This window comes from Labeo rohita, chromosome 5 (assembly GCF_022985175.1).
Source record: "Labeo rohita strain BAU-BD-2019 chromosome 5, IGBB_LRoh.1.0, whole genome shotgun sequence".
In the NCBI taxonomy this organism is placed as follows: domain Eukaryota; kingdom Metazoa; phylum Chordata; class Actinopteri; order Cypriniformes; family Cyprinidae; genus Labeo; species Labeo rohita.
The window spans coordinates 29543580-29561207 of record NC_066873.1 but is presented as its reverse complement, the minus strand read 5'-3'; the positions used below and the strand labels follow the sequence as shown (position 1 = coordinate 29561207).

Sequence of the window (17628 nt, the reverse complement as noted above, 5' to 3'; positions counted from 1 at the left end):
GAGATGGAGTTTGAGATACTCCACACATGTAAATGATGAGTTTGTGTAGCAGCATATAAGTTATTGTGATAACTATTGTGACATAATCTAAACACAAGTAATTAAAGCGCATATATTAAACCTGCATCACATATATTTATTAAATTGAATCATAAAGTTTGTGAATTCTTAATAGCATTTTGCTTTATTGTGATTTTTAAGTGAATTTATTACATAATTAGATTTTTTTTGTATTATGAAAATTCAATTTGTGGTGGTGGAATTTAAAGGGATAGTTCCCCCAAAAATGAAAATTCTGTGATTAATTACTCACGGTCATGTCGTTCCAAACCCGTGAGACCTTGGTTCATCTTTGGAGCACAAATTAAAATATTTTTGATGAAGTCCGAGAGCTTTCTGACCCTGCATAGACAGCAATGCAAAAGACACGTTCAAAGCCCGGAAAGGTAGTCCATGTGATATCAGTGGTTCAACCGTAATGTTATGAAGCTACAAAAAATACTTTTTGTGTGCAAATAAAGAAAAATAACGACTTTATATAATAATTTCTTCTCTTCCGTGTCAGTCTTTGGCACATTCAAAAAAAGTATGCATATATCATAGTACTCTCGTGAACTTGAAAAAGAAATAGTTGAATAAATTGTTTTCTTTGCACACAAAGTGTTCTCGTAGCTTCATAACATTACGGTTGAACCATTAATGTCACATAGACCTTTTTAACGAAACAACATGACAGTGATTAATTAATGACACAATCTTAGTTTTTGGGTGAACTCACCCTTTCATGTCTTTTTCAGTCAGTTTAAAGAAAAAGTGTAAAACAAATCTTTATTTGACATTTTCTTTAGAGGCTTCATAAGATTTACACATCATGCAGTTCATAACTCACGCACACATATCAGCATCTGTGCGTATGTGTAAAATGTCTGTTTACCATGGATGTCCTCTGCTGTTTATATGTGTGCTTTTTTTCTTTGTGTCCTGTATCACTAAACGTGTTGTTCCGTAAGACCTTCTCATAAACAAGTGGGGGAGGTTATGTTAGGCTGACTAACCTCGCAGACATGAACAACAGTATGCTTGTTGATACGATCTGTCATCTCATTGGTTGTTTATGTGCTTGTGTTGTGTTTCTGTGCATTTGCATATACCCTTTTCCCCAGGTGGAGACCTCCAGGCGTCGTCTGGCAATCTGGATGAAGAAGACTGTGATGATGTCGACTGGGAGGAAGAGGGAGTCGGAAAGAGCAGCCTGTGAGGGCGATGACTTCATCCCACCTAAAATCATGGTACATAGATCTTTCAATCATTTTGACATGAGCCAACTGCCTTTTTATGAACTCATCGCCAGATCCTCATTACATGTAGCGCAGCTGTTTGATCATCGATGGGCTCATTAATAAGAGTGTGTTTTATTCATCCTTGTTTTTGAACAGCTAATTTCATCAAAAGTACCAAAGGCCGAGTACGTTCCCAACATCATCCGTCGGGACGACCCCTCCATAATCCCCATTCTCTATGTGAGTATAATTTAATGATGCAGTCATACATGGGATCAAAGAGAATCAAAGTTTGATTATCCAGCATAAAGCCTCTCGTGTTAAGCACAGCTAATGATGTCTACCAGTCAGCTCTCACATGCAAGTTTTAGTAGTGTAAATCATCGTTGTTTGAAATTGCTGCTTTGTAATGCTGAGCTAGTGATGTAGTGCTTATATTATGCTTGAATTATGCTTAGATAAAAACGCCACGTAATATATACCAACTGATAATTCCTGTTGCAGATTTATGCAGCTTTTTTTTTACGAGTCGTTCATGCTTGCCCTGTTTTCTGCCTGCAGGATCATGAACATGCCACCTTTGATGATATACTAGGTAAGTGTTAATTGGCCACACAATTTTTGCGCATGCCTGATGTTTGCTCCTGCTGTTTGTTTACTATGAAAAAGCTGGGCTGCAATTTCATACGATTCCCTTGTTGCCTCTCTCTCCACTTCTCTGCTATCTGTCTTCTCTCATCTCTCTGCTCTTCAGAGGAGATTGAAAAGAAACTCACCGCCTACAGAAAAGGCTGCAAAATCTGGAACATGCTCATCTTCTGTCAGGTTTGAAAAAATATGTGTGTGATTATTTGCATATCTCCCTTTTTCACAAGTCTGCATGTGGAGTATTTATGTACATGTCATTTTGCACTGGGTAAATTTGCTTTCTGTATTCTCCAGGGAGGTCCAGGTCATCTCTACCTACTGAAGAATAAAGTGGCCACATTTGCTAAAGTAGAGAAGGAGGAGGACATGATACAGTGAGTGTTCACCTTCACAAAACAAAGTGCAGCCTATCTTATGTTTCTTTTTGTTCTATTTGTAATTGCTCTGCAAAATTCATAAAAATGTTACATTATGATGGCTCCTGCAATTAATTAATGGATGCAAACTTGTCACTTTTTTGGTAAAAATCATGTGTTTTTATTCAGTTTTATTCAGTAAATGCTGCTCAACACAACCTCAGTCTCTGAAAGTGCTGTAACTTTGGTTAGTTTCTAATATGCATATTCCAGATTAGTAATGAGAATCGTTAAAGGGATAGTTCACCCAAAAAATGAAAATAACTTTATGATTTACTCTTCCTCAAGCCATCATAGGTGTTTATGACTTTCTTCTTTCAGACGAGTACAATCAGAGTTATATTTAAAAATGTCCTGGCTTATCCAGGCTTTATAATGGCAGTGAATAGTGGTTGAAATTTTGAAGCCTAAAAAAGTGCATCCATCCATCATAAAAAGTCTGGGGAATTAATAAAGGCCTTCTGAAGTGAATCAATTGCGTTTGTGTAAGAAAAATATTTATATTTAAAACTTTATATACCGCAATCTGTAGCTTCCACTAACTGTCGTATGTGCATTCACTAGGGATGCACGATATTATCGGACCGATAACGGAATTGGCCGATAATGGCTTTAAATTAATTACAAATTTTGCTGATATGTCTTGCTGATAAGAGGAATAACTCACATGTGCTCAGGGTGTGGTAGCGATTAAATCATGTCAGCAGTGTGGCTCATTCTTGAAGCGAAGTTTTGCCTGAATGATGATTAGATTCACTGTTTTGGACAGAATGACACCTTTGGTGTGTGAAAGAATAAACTGTAATAACAGCTGCGGCGCGGCAGCCTCCCCTGGGTCCTAAAGCCCATTCAATACGGATTTTAATTCCATAGGGGGTGCTGTTGGCCTACTTCTAATAAAATGAAAGTAAAATACACAGATAACATTTAGACTGTATGCAGTAATTAATGTCATAAAATCATGAGTATGTTTTGATTTAAAGGTCAGAAGCTATTTTACAGCTTTTTTACAACTCTTTTGCTTTAAACCATCTACAAAAGTTAAATCTTAAAATAAAATGTTACCAAGGTTACCACTGCATTTTTCTGGAAAAAATGAGAATGATATATAAATTATTTTTAGTTATTTTCAAAGCTTCAGTGTACTGTCATTACAAAATAACTTCATTATTATTTAATTCTAATAGATAAGTTCTTGTTAAAATCGAACTAAAATTAATTTGATTATAATTTCCGCACAGGAGCGACATGGAGTTGGAGTTTCCACACAAAAAGAAATAATATATCGGCATCGGCTATCGGCCAAAATGAGTTGAAAAATATTGGATATCAGCAAAAAACTAATATCGTGCATCCCTACTGTTCACAAGAGAGTGGCGTTGCAGCGGATGACATAGGATGTAGGCGTAGCGTAAGCTCCAGTGACAATATGTTAGTCTCGTGAGAACCATGTTTTGTTTACAGCAAAGGAAATCCAATCTCCTTTTGGCTTATGTCGAAATCCTCCAACATTTTCCTTTACAGATCCTCTTGTTATAATACTAATTCGTGACTGGTGTTTCGTTTTGCTCTCTCCTTTGCGCTTCTGCATTCGTCACTTCTCATTGGTGCTTATGCTATGCTTATGTCCTATGTCATTTGCTGGAACGCCACTCTCTCATGAATGTGCGCACAACATTTAGCGGAAGCTAGAGATTGTAGAGTTTATAAAGCTTTAAATAAAGATATTTTTCTTACAAAAATGCATCGATTCACTTCAGAATACCTTTATTGTAGAGTACTTATTTATGATGGATGGATGCACTTTGTTGGACTTCAAAATCTCAACAGCCATTCACTGCCATTGTAAAGCTTGGAATAGCCAAGCCATTTTTAAATATAACTCTGATTATAGTCATCTGAAAGAAGACAGTCATATACACCTAGGATGGCTTGAGGGTGAGTAAATCATGGGGTAATTTTCATTTTTGGGTGAACTGTCTTTTTAAAGTCTCTCTTGGGCTTCCACCAAAATAAAAGTGCTATGGTCGAACATTTGAAAGCAAAGACGAATTAATATTTCTAATAATTTATTAGTATTAGTTGTAATATACAGTATTTATTTATTGGTTTCATTTTTAGATATTTGTACAATTTAAATTAAATTATTTTATTAACTGTGGTCAAAAACTACCTTACGTCTAGGGTTTTTCCTTATATCTTCATGCTAAAATTGACTGTCAATCCACATTTTAATATTAATTTTAAACAAAATCTCTTCCTGTTCCCAGGAGCCCCCCAGGGGAGTCACGTCTTTGTCACCTTTTTCACCCCTGATGAGTTTGCATCCCTGTTAATTAAATGTGAAAAATTGCCTTTTAGATTCACTCCTGTTGCTTCAGAATTTCAAACAACGTGCAACACAACTATAATGTTCTTATAATAAGCAACAATCTGCAATACAGGGTGTAAATAAGGGATTTACTATGCAGTGTAGACAGATTAATTGTATGGTTTGAATAGCTGAGTGAAGCTATATAAATTTGCAGCAACAGCTTCAGTGATTATTATGAGAATGTTCCAGTATTATCGTGGTCTGTGCTAGGTATAATTTTTTCAAAATTGAATGATAGTTTTGTTTTTCATGCTGCACAGAGGACACTGTTAAGACAGTGTTTATTTACTGTTTAATAAACCAAAAATAAATAATTCAAGGTCACAGCTCAGATCATTTTGGATGTGTAGACTATCAAACGACGGCATTAGGTTCCCCGCACAAAATAAATATTTTATATGTCAATTCAATTAACTGAAATTGTTAAGTGTGATTACAATATGAAGAACTGTGTAGCCTTTGTAATCATTCAGAGCTTTTCTGTGCAGGTTCTGGAAGAGACTCAGCAGATTCATGAGTTTATTAAATCCAGAGCCTAACCTCATTCACGTTATGGGCTGCTATGTGCTCGGCAATGCTAACGGAGAAAAGGTAATAAGCTTTTTTATTTATTTTTTATCTTTTTTTTGTCATAAAAACAAGACAGGAAATTATGAGTAAAAGATGGATGGTGGGAGCTTTCGGTATGTATAGAAAACTGTGTTTATACTTTGCACATGTGTATAAACACTAATAACCTTAGTCATTTATGGATTTAATCACACTTGCAGAGCTGACACTACTGTACAGCCTCATACTTTCATGCACTGACAGGTGTGTGCGTGAGAAACAGAGGAAGACAGGTGTGAGTGTGGTCAGGGTCAGGCAGGGATATGATGGCAGGAGATGAGGGTGCCAGATTGACAAGCAACTGCTCCGTGACTGACAGATAGACAGTCTGTCACCCCTCCACCCCCGCACTTCTCTGTCACATATACACTCTCGCATGCACACACTCCAACATGTACACACACGCAGTCTCTCAGCGGCACATACTGACAGTAGCCTCTGGCCACTACAGCTCTGGACGTGTATTCAGTTGTGCAAAGCTGGATATTGTCTTATAGCTATGGGAGCTTGTTTCTCCCATGGGATAAGAAATAAAAAAGTAATCGTGACCCTTTCTTTCACAATTCAGATTTTGTGTCTTGCAGTTAAAAAAAAAAAAAGATATTAACTTGAAATTGTGAGATATAAACTCCAAATTGTGATACTGCATTTTCAAACTTAATTACCTTTATTTTTATTCTGTGATTTCACAGAATTGTGAGATGTAAACTGAGAAAAACAGTCAGAGAAATTCTGAAGAAAAAGTAAATTGTGAGATTTTAAAGGGGTGGTTCACTCAAAACTGAAAATCCTGTCATTAATTACTCTTATATCGTTCCAAACCCATAAATATGACCTGTTTATCTTCAGGACACAAATTTAGATATTTTTGATAAAATCCAAGAGCTTTCTGACCTTGCATAGACCTGACAGTGCAACTGACATGTTCAAGGCCCAGAAAGGTAGTAAGGACATTGTTAAAATAGTCCATGTGACATCAGTGGTTCAGCTGTAATTTTATGAAGCTACAAGAATACTTTTTGTACACAAATAAAACAAAAATAATGACTTTATTCAATAATCTCTTTTCTTCCACTGCCATTCACAAGAGTACCATGATGCATGGACTATTTTTACTATTTTAACAATGTCCTTACTACCTTTCTGGGCCTTGAATGTGTCAGTTGTGTTGCTGTCTATGCAGGGTCAGAAAGCTCTCAGAATTAACCAAAAATATCTTAATTTGTGTTCCGAAGATGAACGTTCTCACGGGTTTGGAACAACATGAGGTTGAGTAAATAATGACAGAATTTTCAGTTTTGGATGAACTATCCCTTTAACTTGGAATTGTGAGATGTAAACTTGGAATTGCGAGGAAAAAAAAACTGAATTCTGAGTTTATATCTCGCACTTCTGACTTTTGCAAATGGGCTTCCATATAAAATGATAAACACTTAAAGAACATTACTGTGCCATCACTTTGTTATCAGATGATTTTAAATGATTACCATGGTATTTACTAGGGGTGCGCTGGTCCGATATTCAGTATCGGTATTGTACAATACTGCCATTTTCTGTTGGATCGGGGTATCAGTCAGATGACACAGATCCAAATCCAAAATTCTGCAAGTCATATATTTATATATAAATATGTTTTACAACAAAGAGCAATGTGTAACATTTTACCAGATTTAGTCCTACACTTATTCACTTTTATTTGTTCCCTAGTAAATAATATATATATTTTTTTAACTAAAAGTTTAGATTTTATAATTAATTATTGTGCACTCACGATTTTTGACTACTGACTAGCAAGTTGCTAGTTTATAATAGTATTTTTGTCATTATTTTGTCATTTTGGATTATGATTTTTTTTTTTTCATTTGTGATTTTTCTTTATAATGAAGTTGTCTGTATTTAGTGGATTGTGTGTAACACAAAAGAGTGATAATCTGGTCAACGCACATTAAGGTATAGAAATTCTACACTGATTAAAAAAAAACTGTGCTGGTATTGGATCGGTATCGGCCAATACTCAGAATTTTGGTATCGGATTGGGATGGGTTCTGAAAAAGTAGTATCGAGCCAGCTCTAGTATTTACATGATGCCTCAAGGTATTTCAAAGAATACAGCGGTACTATATTGTCACTTTCAAAATACAGACAAACCTGATCCAAGCCGCATTTCTGCATGGTTTGGGATCAGATTAAAATCTGATTTCTGGAAATATGTTGCAGTCTGAATGGTCAGATCAGACTTTTAACTCGTTGTTTTCATAATTCCATGTCTATGCAAAGTATTCCTGTATTCAAGTCACACAGATAATTTTTAAGCATATTTAATATTCTGCAGCAGCATTATGCTGAAAGTTGACAGCACTGTGGTGCACCTGTATGACAGACACTTTGAAAACAAATTTGGATGCAGTCTCTTGATTGAAGTACACGCAGCCCCTGATTGAAGTACACATGATCATGCACAAAACTAGTCTTTTAGAATTTCTGCCGCATGAGCATTTCATCAAGGAAGTTTACAAATGCAGGTCTACAGAGAGAAAATAACTGAAGCGAGGGGGAAAAAAGGAAACATGGATGCTTTTTTCGCTGCATTTAGCAATTTTCCCCCCATGGTCCTCTCAGCACTGCCCTGCTACTTCTGAAGGGGAAAGAAAGAGCTTAAGTGAACTTTCTATATATAGAGCCTTGCCAGGTGCACCATGCATCCCAACAGCTCTCTGCCTTCTTTTTGTGTTTGGAATAGTCTGGTACAATTTAAAATGCTGTCATCATTTACTCACCCTTATGTTATTCCAAACCTGTATGAAATATGAATATTGTATGCAATTCCATGCAATTGCAATGATTCATAAAGGACACAAAAGTGTCATGTAAGTAGGCCATACAGTGCACATTTGAGAAAGTGATTGATCATTAAGTCAGTGAACCAGTGAACCAGATCAGTCCGTAAATGAATTATTCAGACCTTTTTATGACCTGGATCAAATTCATTTAAAAGATCCACTTCAAAAGAGTGATTGTTTTGTGCTGTGGTTTTTGTGTTAGCATCAGATAACCGTAATACACTGTCTCTGTGATTTGTTTTCTATTAGCTGTGCCAAGGCAGCAGCAGCCGGCCATATGTCTTGTGTGTTCTATACCAGAAAGCTAATAAGGTTGTAATGACTGCCTGAGCACATGCCTGAGCACATGTAATGTTATACTGAATACAGGGAACGGACTAATTTGCTGAGCATCATCAAAACCGTTCTCGCGAGTCCTGTTTTTGCTTATTGATTTAAACTATGATTTTCACAGTTGTGTCATATTTGTGCAGCATGATGAAAGAGGATTCTTTGTGCGAGCACCTTGGTTTAGTAATGTTTCAGAAATGGCCTGACCAAAGAGCCTGAGACTACAGTGGAAAGAGATGGATTAGCTGAGCGTGGATTCATTAGGCTTTCTGTGGCTTTCATGATCGATTAGAGAGGTTGAGAATAGCTTTTAGAAAAGATGGCCAGATGAAAGATTATACTGACAGCGACCAGAGAAACAGAAGTTGAAGGATTGGGAAGAGAATGGCAGGAGGCAATTAATGCACTGTGACAGGCTTTGTCCTGATATGAAGGATTTTCATTGACACTACTAGACCCCCTCTAGCAGAGGTCAATCACAGCACGGCGGAACACAGTTTAACGCTCCTCCGGTTGCCCTGTTCAGGTTCCTCTGGTTTATGATGCATGTACATCACTGTTTGGCTCCTATTAGAAGTCAATTCGATTACCAAGTCAAACAGAGTGAACGTTTGGATAAAGATTATGGTGAGCTTTAAATAGTTATAGACTTTCATAGCAGTTATAGACTGACATTTGGATATTTTGAAATGTAAAGACACACAGCTGAAACTAAATTATTTGAAACAATAATTACTATTATTAAGTACTTGTTATTATTGTTATATATACACAACAATGATAACTGTAATAATTATAATCAAAACAAAGTAGTATTAAATTACTTACACTACTAATCCTTATGGAAGCCTGTTTTTCGCCACTGAATAAAAAAGGTAATTGCGAGTTTATATCTCCCAATTCTAACTTAATAACAATAATAACAATTAATAACAATTCTTATTAATAATAATAAGTATATATTTCACAATTCTGACTTTATAACTCAATTACAAGTTTATATTTCACAATTCTGTTTTGTTACTTGCAATTCTGACTTTGTAACTCACAATTACAAGTTTGTATCTCACAATTCAGATTTTTTTTCTCACAATTATGAGTTTATATCTCACAGTTCTAAGTTTTTTACTTGCAATTCTCACTTTGTATCTTGCAATTCTGACTTTATAACTCACAATTACAAGTTTGTCTCGCAATTCTGACATAATAATTCACAATTAGGAGTTTATATCTTGCAATTATGAGTTTGTCTCTCAATTTTGACTTTATAACTCAATATTCTGACTTTATAACTTGCAATTATAAGTTTATATCTCACAATTCTACGTTTTTTATTCGCAATTCTCACATTATATCTCTCAATTTTAAGATTTCTCACAATTCTGACTTTATAACTCGCAGGTATGAGTTTGTCTCGCAATTCTAATTTTTTCACTTAGAACTGACTTCATAACTTACAATTCTGACTTTATAACTCACAATTACAAGCCTGTCTTGCAATAGTTTTATTCCTCGCCATAGTGAGTTTATATGTTCCCCAATTCTGACTTTATAATTCACAATTACAAGTTTATCTCGCAATTCTGTTTTTTCTCGCCATAGTAACTTTATATCTCACAATTCTGACTTTATAACTCACAATTGAGTTTATATCTTGCAATTATGAGTTTGTCTCGCAATTTTGACTGTGTAACTCAATATTCTGACTTTATAACTTGCAATTATAAGTTTATATCTCTTAATTCTATGTTTTTTACTCGCAATTCTAATTTTATATCTCACAGTTCTAAGTTTTCTCACAATTCTGACTATATAACTCACAATTACAAGTCTGTCTCGGAATTGTTTTTTTCCTCACCATAGTGAGTTTATATTTCACAATTACGAGTTTATATCTCTAAATTATTAGTTTATATCTTGCGAGTAAACTGCAAGTTTATATCTCACAAATTCTAAATATTTTACTCACAATTACTAGTTTATATCTCACAATTATGACTTTATAATTCGCAATTACGAGCTTGTCTTGGAATTCTGACTTTATAGCTCACAATTCTGATTTTATAACTCACAATTACAAGTTTATATCTCACAATTCTCAGTTTTTTTTTCTCGCCATAGTGAGTTTTTATCTCGCAATTCTGACTTTATAACTCACAATTGTGAGTTTATATCTCACAATTCTGAGAAAAAAGTCAGAATTGCAAGTTTGTATCACAATTCTGAGGGGGAAAAAAGTCATTGCAATACCTTTTTAAAAAAAAATTATTTAGTGGCAGAAACAGGCTTCCATAAATACTAGTAGTTTTTTTGTTAAACCAATAAGTTGTTGCTGTTGCTGTTATTATTATTTTTATTATTAAATACTTGTTATTATTGTTGTGTATGCAACATTTTAATATTTTAGGTCAATAATAATAATCATAATAATTATTACTATTATTATTATTACTTAAAATATTAAATGTTGAGTGTACGGTATATAATCAAATCAAATAATTTTGTGTATATCCCATCTGCATTCATTACATGATGTTATGTATCAAATGTATTGTTTATATATATCTACATTATCGACCTATCTTCTAGTTAAATATTGGTATCAGCATTTATTATTGAAAAAGCTGTAAATATATCTGTAATATCTGTTTTTAATTGTGAATATTGTGATTATTGTCTGTGTGTCGTTGCCTCTCTGTACAGGAAGCTTGTGACACTAAAACAAAATCCTTGTATGCACAAGCGTACTAGTCAATAAAGCCCTTTCTGATTCTGATTCTGAACTGTAAACAGTAGTGAAACAGCAAAACTTTCTCTCGTCCTCAGCTTTTTCAAAACCTCAAGAGACTGATGAAACCTCATGCCATTGAGTTTAAGTCTCCACTGGAACTGTCAGCTCAGGGTGAGTGTACTGCACACAAACACACACACTCACACTAGACATGACCAATAACATATTCTGACACACATGCAGTAAACAAACTATTAAACATGCATTTCAAAAACGTGCAAAGTATTGCGAGTCCTGTGTGTCTTGTGAACTCCGACCCCAACTCTAATCCATGCCTTAGCTATTGATTTGACAGTAATTATTCACCAATTAAGACCTCATTTTCTTCTCCCACTGTTTCTGTCTCTTCATTGGACCCAGGAGGCTCACTTGTCCCCCTCCCTCCTTTTCCATCTCCTTTTGTCCCCTATGGACTCTACACAGCTTGATTCGCGCTGTTGAGGATAATTACCACTGTTTTAAATAGAGAACTGTATTTAAAACACCCACAAGAAGATCTATTTTACACAGCGGATGGTACGGTACATGTGTGACACGCTGCCTGTGATTTTTATGGTCAGATATTTTAAGGAGAGCTAAAATTGTTGTGCTCTCTTCACTCCTAGGTAAGGAGATGATCGAGATGTACTTCGATTTCCGCCTCTACCGCTTGTGGAAGAGCCGCCAGCACTCCAAACTTCTCGACTACGATGATCTTCTGTGACATTGTGTCGTTGGTTTCAGCAGCCCAAGAGGCAGGTAGCTTTCTTTAGGGCCCACGCGGCAACGTTCCCTCCAGAGAGAGCCTGGGCAGAAAAGCCCTGAGGTGGAAGGAGGAAGATGGGAGTTGAGGATGAGGATGGCTGACATTGAGAAGACGTTCCAATTCTCTGCCCTCAGATTGGGCGAAGCAGCCATTACTGTTAGGTGCTGTGTGTTCACCCCATCCATTTGAGCTTTCAGCCTGAAAGAGAAACATTCGGTAGATATCGGCAGGGCTTAGTCTTTTAGCCTGCGAGAGGTTTAGAAAATAATGTTCAGTTTCTTTGAGAACTGAAGAAGCTGTATTAAGAAGGAGGAAAAATAAGAACAGATGTTTTTTAGTATTTTCGAGTAGCTGTTTTTGTGGTTAACTAGCAGGGACAGTGAAACAAGGCCATTTAACAGTGAAAAAAGCCTTGAGGTTAATATATTAATGTTCATTATCTACAAATGCAGGATAAACTGTGGAACTACATATCTGTTGTATGTACATATTCACTCTAACTCTATAAAATAACTACTGTAATTAACTTTCAGCATAATATTGCACTGTTTTAGTTGTTAAGTATGGTGTTTTTTTTGTTTAGGATTCATTAGAGGGAATAAAACTCAGGTTTCATTCATTTAACTGACCTCCCTCTGTACTGTACCATCTTTAGATAGAGAGAGAAGAGGAAGGCAAAAAACTTTTTTCAGCTGAAAGTCATTCAGTCTGAATGATTGAGTTACCCCTCTGCATCAGGAGATTTGTGTGTTTAGATGTTTTAGATTTCTATAGACTCATGTACTGTACGTGTAACATTAAGGCATGTGTAGACGGAGCTCATTTTAGATCGGCAGATCGTCTTTTAGCTTTTCGAAATTTTCTAGCATCTTAAAAGATTGATACATTTTGACAGTAATATAGACAACGCTATTCAGCTAGTGAATTTGCGCTCAGATCGTGTCATATTTGTGTATTTTCTCTGTCTGTTTGTTTGTCATATGCGTCTGTGAGTATTTGACGTGATGTCAAACTCTGTTTTGTGGTGTTTTCTTTGTAAGTACAGGAAAACTGATCATTTTCCATTTCTGATAAGTCAAAGTGCAATTGTATCTGCAATATTTCTCTTTTCACTAGTAAGTGGTACTGAATGTTACTGTGATCCTGTTTTGAATATCAAGATTAGTTTTTTCATAGTATACAGGATAGTACATTTAGCCTTTAAAGTGGTTCTCTGTGGAGGAAAATGTTCTCAAATCACTCTCGTCAGTGCGTGGGTGTGTTTTTTGGACGCGCCAAACAGATAAAACAGTAGATAGTTGTAATCTTTAATCATTACGAGTGGATGTTCAAGTGCAAAACAGCAGCAGCTGGTGCAATAGACAGTCCAAAGCATTTCATAAAGAGCTGCCAGATTGAAAAAGTGCAATGTGGTTAGTCTTTCTGGGGTAATAATATGAAGATGAGAATGTGTTGCAATATTCGGTGGAAAAAGATATATAATATTGCTATATTTAGAGCATAAAACGGTAGTTTAAAATCGCAGTTGTGGAGACTATGTGCAGAAATACATGTATATCCATATCTGTGTTTGTGAGTGTGTTTTAGCTTAGAGATACAGACGGGGCACTGAGATGTGAAGGATGCATCTGTGTTTGCCTTGTGTTGATCCATCACATCTCTTTTCATCTCTGACCACTCATGCAGACGCCTCGAAAATCAAATAAAGCACAAAATCTATGTATCTGTAGGGCCATCGGGGAACGGAGTGTGTTCTGATTAGATCAAATCAAAACAGCCCGACCGCTTCTTTACTGTTCAGACGATCGCATGTCTTGATACGGCTTTGTATTTTGCTATCCAAGATCATTTAATCTCACGTAATCATGTTTCTACCAAAGTCATTGTATGCTATAATGCTTGATTGTAAAAAGCTAGCTAAGAATATATATGATCTATGGGTGTAATAGAACATAGAACATTTGATTTCTTGTGTGTTGAGCCACTGCCACATGAGAACCATAAGGACTCAGCAAGAGCTCTTGAGGATCATGGAGCCATCTGGATTGGCAGAAAGGTCTTTGACGCGTCAGGTGTGAAACGTGATGTGCGAAGACCCCTTACTTTTGCAATAAGATGTTTAGTGTATGCCGTATGGCCTTGCATCAGAAAGTCATGTATTCATTGTTATGCATCACGTTAGGCAGGTTTTAGGAAATGAAAGGAGAGTTGGTGGAAGCATGCATGGTGTCTCATTTCCTAATTCACTAATTCAAACTATTTTCCGTAGCAATAGACATTGTAACACAAGCTGTATTGTTTCTAGGACACGCTGTACTGCTTCTAAAAGCTGTTGTTTGAATATCTTTGTGTGCTGTTTATGCTTCCAACAGCATCCGTTTTATTTTTACCACGGCCACTGGCTTTGCAGCACAATGGAGAGAAACATATGCGATATCATTGAGCTTCGGGCAATAATACTTGAAGGCTTCAAGCAGTTTCTCTCTCTGCTGCACGAATTATTTATGATCTCGATATGAAGCAATTAAACGAAATGATTATTGTGATGCTAATTCAGACATTAATAATTCGTAAACTTTGAAATTGACAAGGCACTGAGATGCATGAAAACACAAGATTACAACCTGAAAGCCTGATATGTTGATATTAAAGAGGACATTGGATGCTCATTTTCAACAAGTATGATTCTTTATGTTCTTCATGAAATGGTCATGTAAAACAGCCCTTTTTACCCTGTTAAAAACAGCTCTGTTCACATCGAACCATTTCGGTGTGTGTCACTTTAAATGATAATGAGCTACCCCACCCCTCTCTTTCAATTTTAGTGTATTTTATATTATTTATTGTTACTTTCTAGCCGCAGCTGTATCCCTTTTAGCCACAACTGCATACAACTGGCTGAGGGTGGAAATATGATAATATAGGACAGTCCATCAGTGGTTGTAGGCAGGGCTTGGGCAATATCAGAAAATCAAAATGGCTTGAAAATTGAGACTGTTACGGTTTTTAAGGATTAAAAAGTGCGTTTTGCATCCAATGTCCTCTTTAAAGAGAAATGGTTCTGGTGTTGTTTTGATGTTTTACCTGCTTGTAGACAGAAAATGCCTCCAGGTGCCTGATTTCAACCTGTAGGGCAAAATATGAAGAATATTACACGAAGATATCTTTTTTTAATGTCGGGACTGTTTCGCTGCTTCAACTGTAATATTTTTCAGCTTTTTAAAGCAAAATATTTTAGTTACATCATCAGTTATATTATTCTTGTCCTGTGTCTCTAAGGTGGCGTCCTGCTGTTTGACATGGAGTGGTTGATTAGATGAATGCTGAATGATTGATAGCATCATGATTGCGCCATTAGACTCTTTGGTTCATGGTGTTTTTAAGAGAAATATGTTTTTGTGTCTTTTAATTTCTGCGAAGCCTAACGGGTGAATCTAATCACTTTTAAGCATTGTCAGTAGCAATGATAATACTTTAAATAGCCTATATTATAATACCTAGAAAGTCTTGAAGAGTGATGACAGTAAACATGTATGGTTTTCTTAGTCTGGCTACATTGCCAAATATGACATTATAGTGATTAGTTCAGTTAAATGGTCAATATTTCTTAAGCAAATTAGCTCATCTTGTCAATTTGCTACTTTAAAGACCGAGCGTAAGCTCATAGTTTCTATCTCTTTAGCTCAGTGTTCACAGTATTTACTATGAGACGTTGTATTCAGGAAGGTAGTTTGCTGTACAACTGTTTGTTTTTCATTGTACAACCTCTTCACAGCAATGAACACTGGAAATGTTTCCTAACCTGTTTTACAGTAAAATGTACCCAGTTTTAAGTGGAATTTTGTCTCGAGTCTTCTTTCTTTCACTTGATGATTTATCTCCGTCAGTGAACACGTGACCAGCCGTATCCCGAAGAGGAAACCAGAGAGAAATAAAAATGGATGACATTTACTTAGATTTGTCCTTTTCTCAATCTATCCATTATGATCTCTAAATGCTGTTTATACAACACACATGGATAGACCCGCTCACACAATCGCACACACTCTGAATGTAAGTAGCCTACGCTAGCAGCGAATAGTCCAGGGGGATCAGAGTTCTTCCCTCATGAGCAAAAGGGTCTGGTTTGAGTGTGAGTAATAGAAAAACGACTGTGGTGAGATTCCCTGTGGTACAGAGCAAAAAGCCTGACACAAAGCCATCGGGAAAGGTTGCCATGTGCTTTCATTAAATGCTGGACAAACCACTGTACAGCATGAACTAGTCTAGAACAACCTCCCTCTGTCCTTACTTTTTAGTCCTCTCTCTTTCACTCCTTTTCTTTTTTAGTTTCCTGTTTCCAATAGTGACCCGAAGAGCAACAAAGGCCACTCTGCCAAATCTCTTGACATAATCACAGCTTGCACTGTTTAATTGGTGATGCTGCGCTGGAGTTGAGAAACTGTTTGTCTCTGGAGATTTTGGTTCATTAAAAATAATGAGTCAGACAAGCTCATCAGCACCACAAAAGCATTCTGTGATTCAATTGGAAAATATAAACAGAGATGGAATTAAAAACATTATCATCAATATGTATAAAGCAGTAGCCTTATAAAAAGAAAGGGAAAGGGTGAATGCTCTGCATTTTTTTTTTTTTTTTTGCCGGTCAAGCAGTTTGATTCTGTGTGAGGGCATGGAGGAGGGAGAGAGCGGGGAGCGATCAATCTCTGAGCAACACGAACACGTACAGGCTGCCAGAGAGAAACAGAACGTGTACTGTGGGACTTACTGGTTTTGCCCCACATATACCAAGGACACAATGCCACTTAGTCTTTGTCTTGTCATTACACAAAACCCATATATCTTCCAGGAATCTGTAATGCATCACATCTGCTAATGCATATTTGACCACCTACTGCTTTCATGCATTTATTGATGGAATATTATGGAAAAGGAGTCTGAAAAGTGTTTAGAATTTAAAAATGTCTGATGCTTTGTGGCCTGCATCTTAAAGTGCTTTGAATGTTATGTAATGTCCTATTAAAACAAGTACAATCAAAGTCAAGTTAATAGTAATCAACCTTAATTTTACCAACTCCCAGGGAATAATTTTGTAATTATTTTCCTTTTTCAGCTTCCATTAAGTTCCTCTGGCCTAATCAAAACGCAGTAGGCAGATATTATTGAAGCTGCTTTCTTGTGTTCTTCAAAAACGTAGACAAGCAAATGTGACTGTTCTAAAATGACATTGTGTAACATTGTGTTACTTTGACACATTAAAAAAATACAGAGTAATAATCTTATGGTTACGTTGGCCACATTCACACAGTAGCAGAATACAACTGTCAGTCTTATATTTGAGTCCTTATTCCGCACACTCATACAGGCTACATTCACACTCAGTTTTTGGATTGACAGCAGGTGTGAGTCTCGAAATGTCCCGTTCACACAGCAGTTTACAGTAGTGTCTCAAATACTGTTTTTATGAATGTGCAACGGCTGTCAAGCCTGTATTTCTTGCCAGTAACCACAGCAAAAGTGACCAAAGTAATATCATACATGGTGATGAGCATTTGCTCTGCCACACAAATGTGTCTACCATGTGTGCCGTTTTTT

General features: G+C 36.2%; 1 protein-coding gene across 1 annotated transcript in view; it reads left to right on the top strand.

The window, feature by feature from the left end:
• nsmfb (NMDA receptor synaptonuclear signaling and neuronal migration factor b) overlaps positions 1–15866 on the top strand; it is a 43822-nt gene extending 27956 nt beyond the window's left edge. The window contains 9 exon segments of the mRNA XM_051109948.1: positions 1164–1233; positions 1235–1289; positions 1437–1520; positions 1842–1875; positions 2035–2105; positions 2223–2302; positions 5207–5309; positions 11324–11399; positions 11894–15866. Coding sequence (XP_050965905.1) covers positions 1164–1233; positions 1235–1289; positions 1437–1520; positions 1842–1875; positions 2035–2105; positions 2223–2302; positions 5207–5309; positions 11324–11399; positions 11894–11991 — 671 coding nt within the window. The 3' untranslated portion in view covers positions 11992–15866.
• Positions 15867–17628: the final 1762 nt, after the last annotated feature.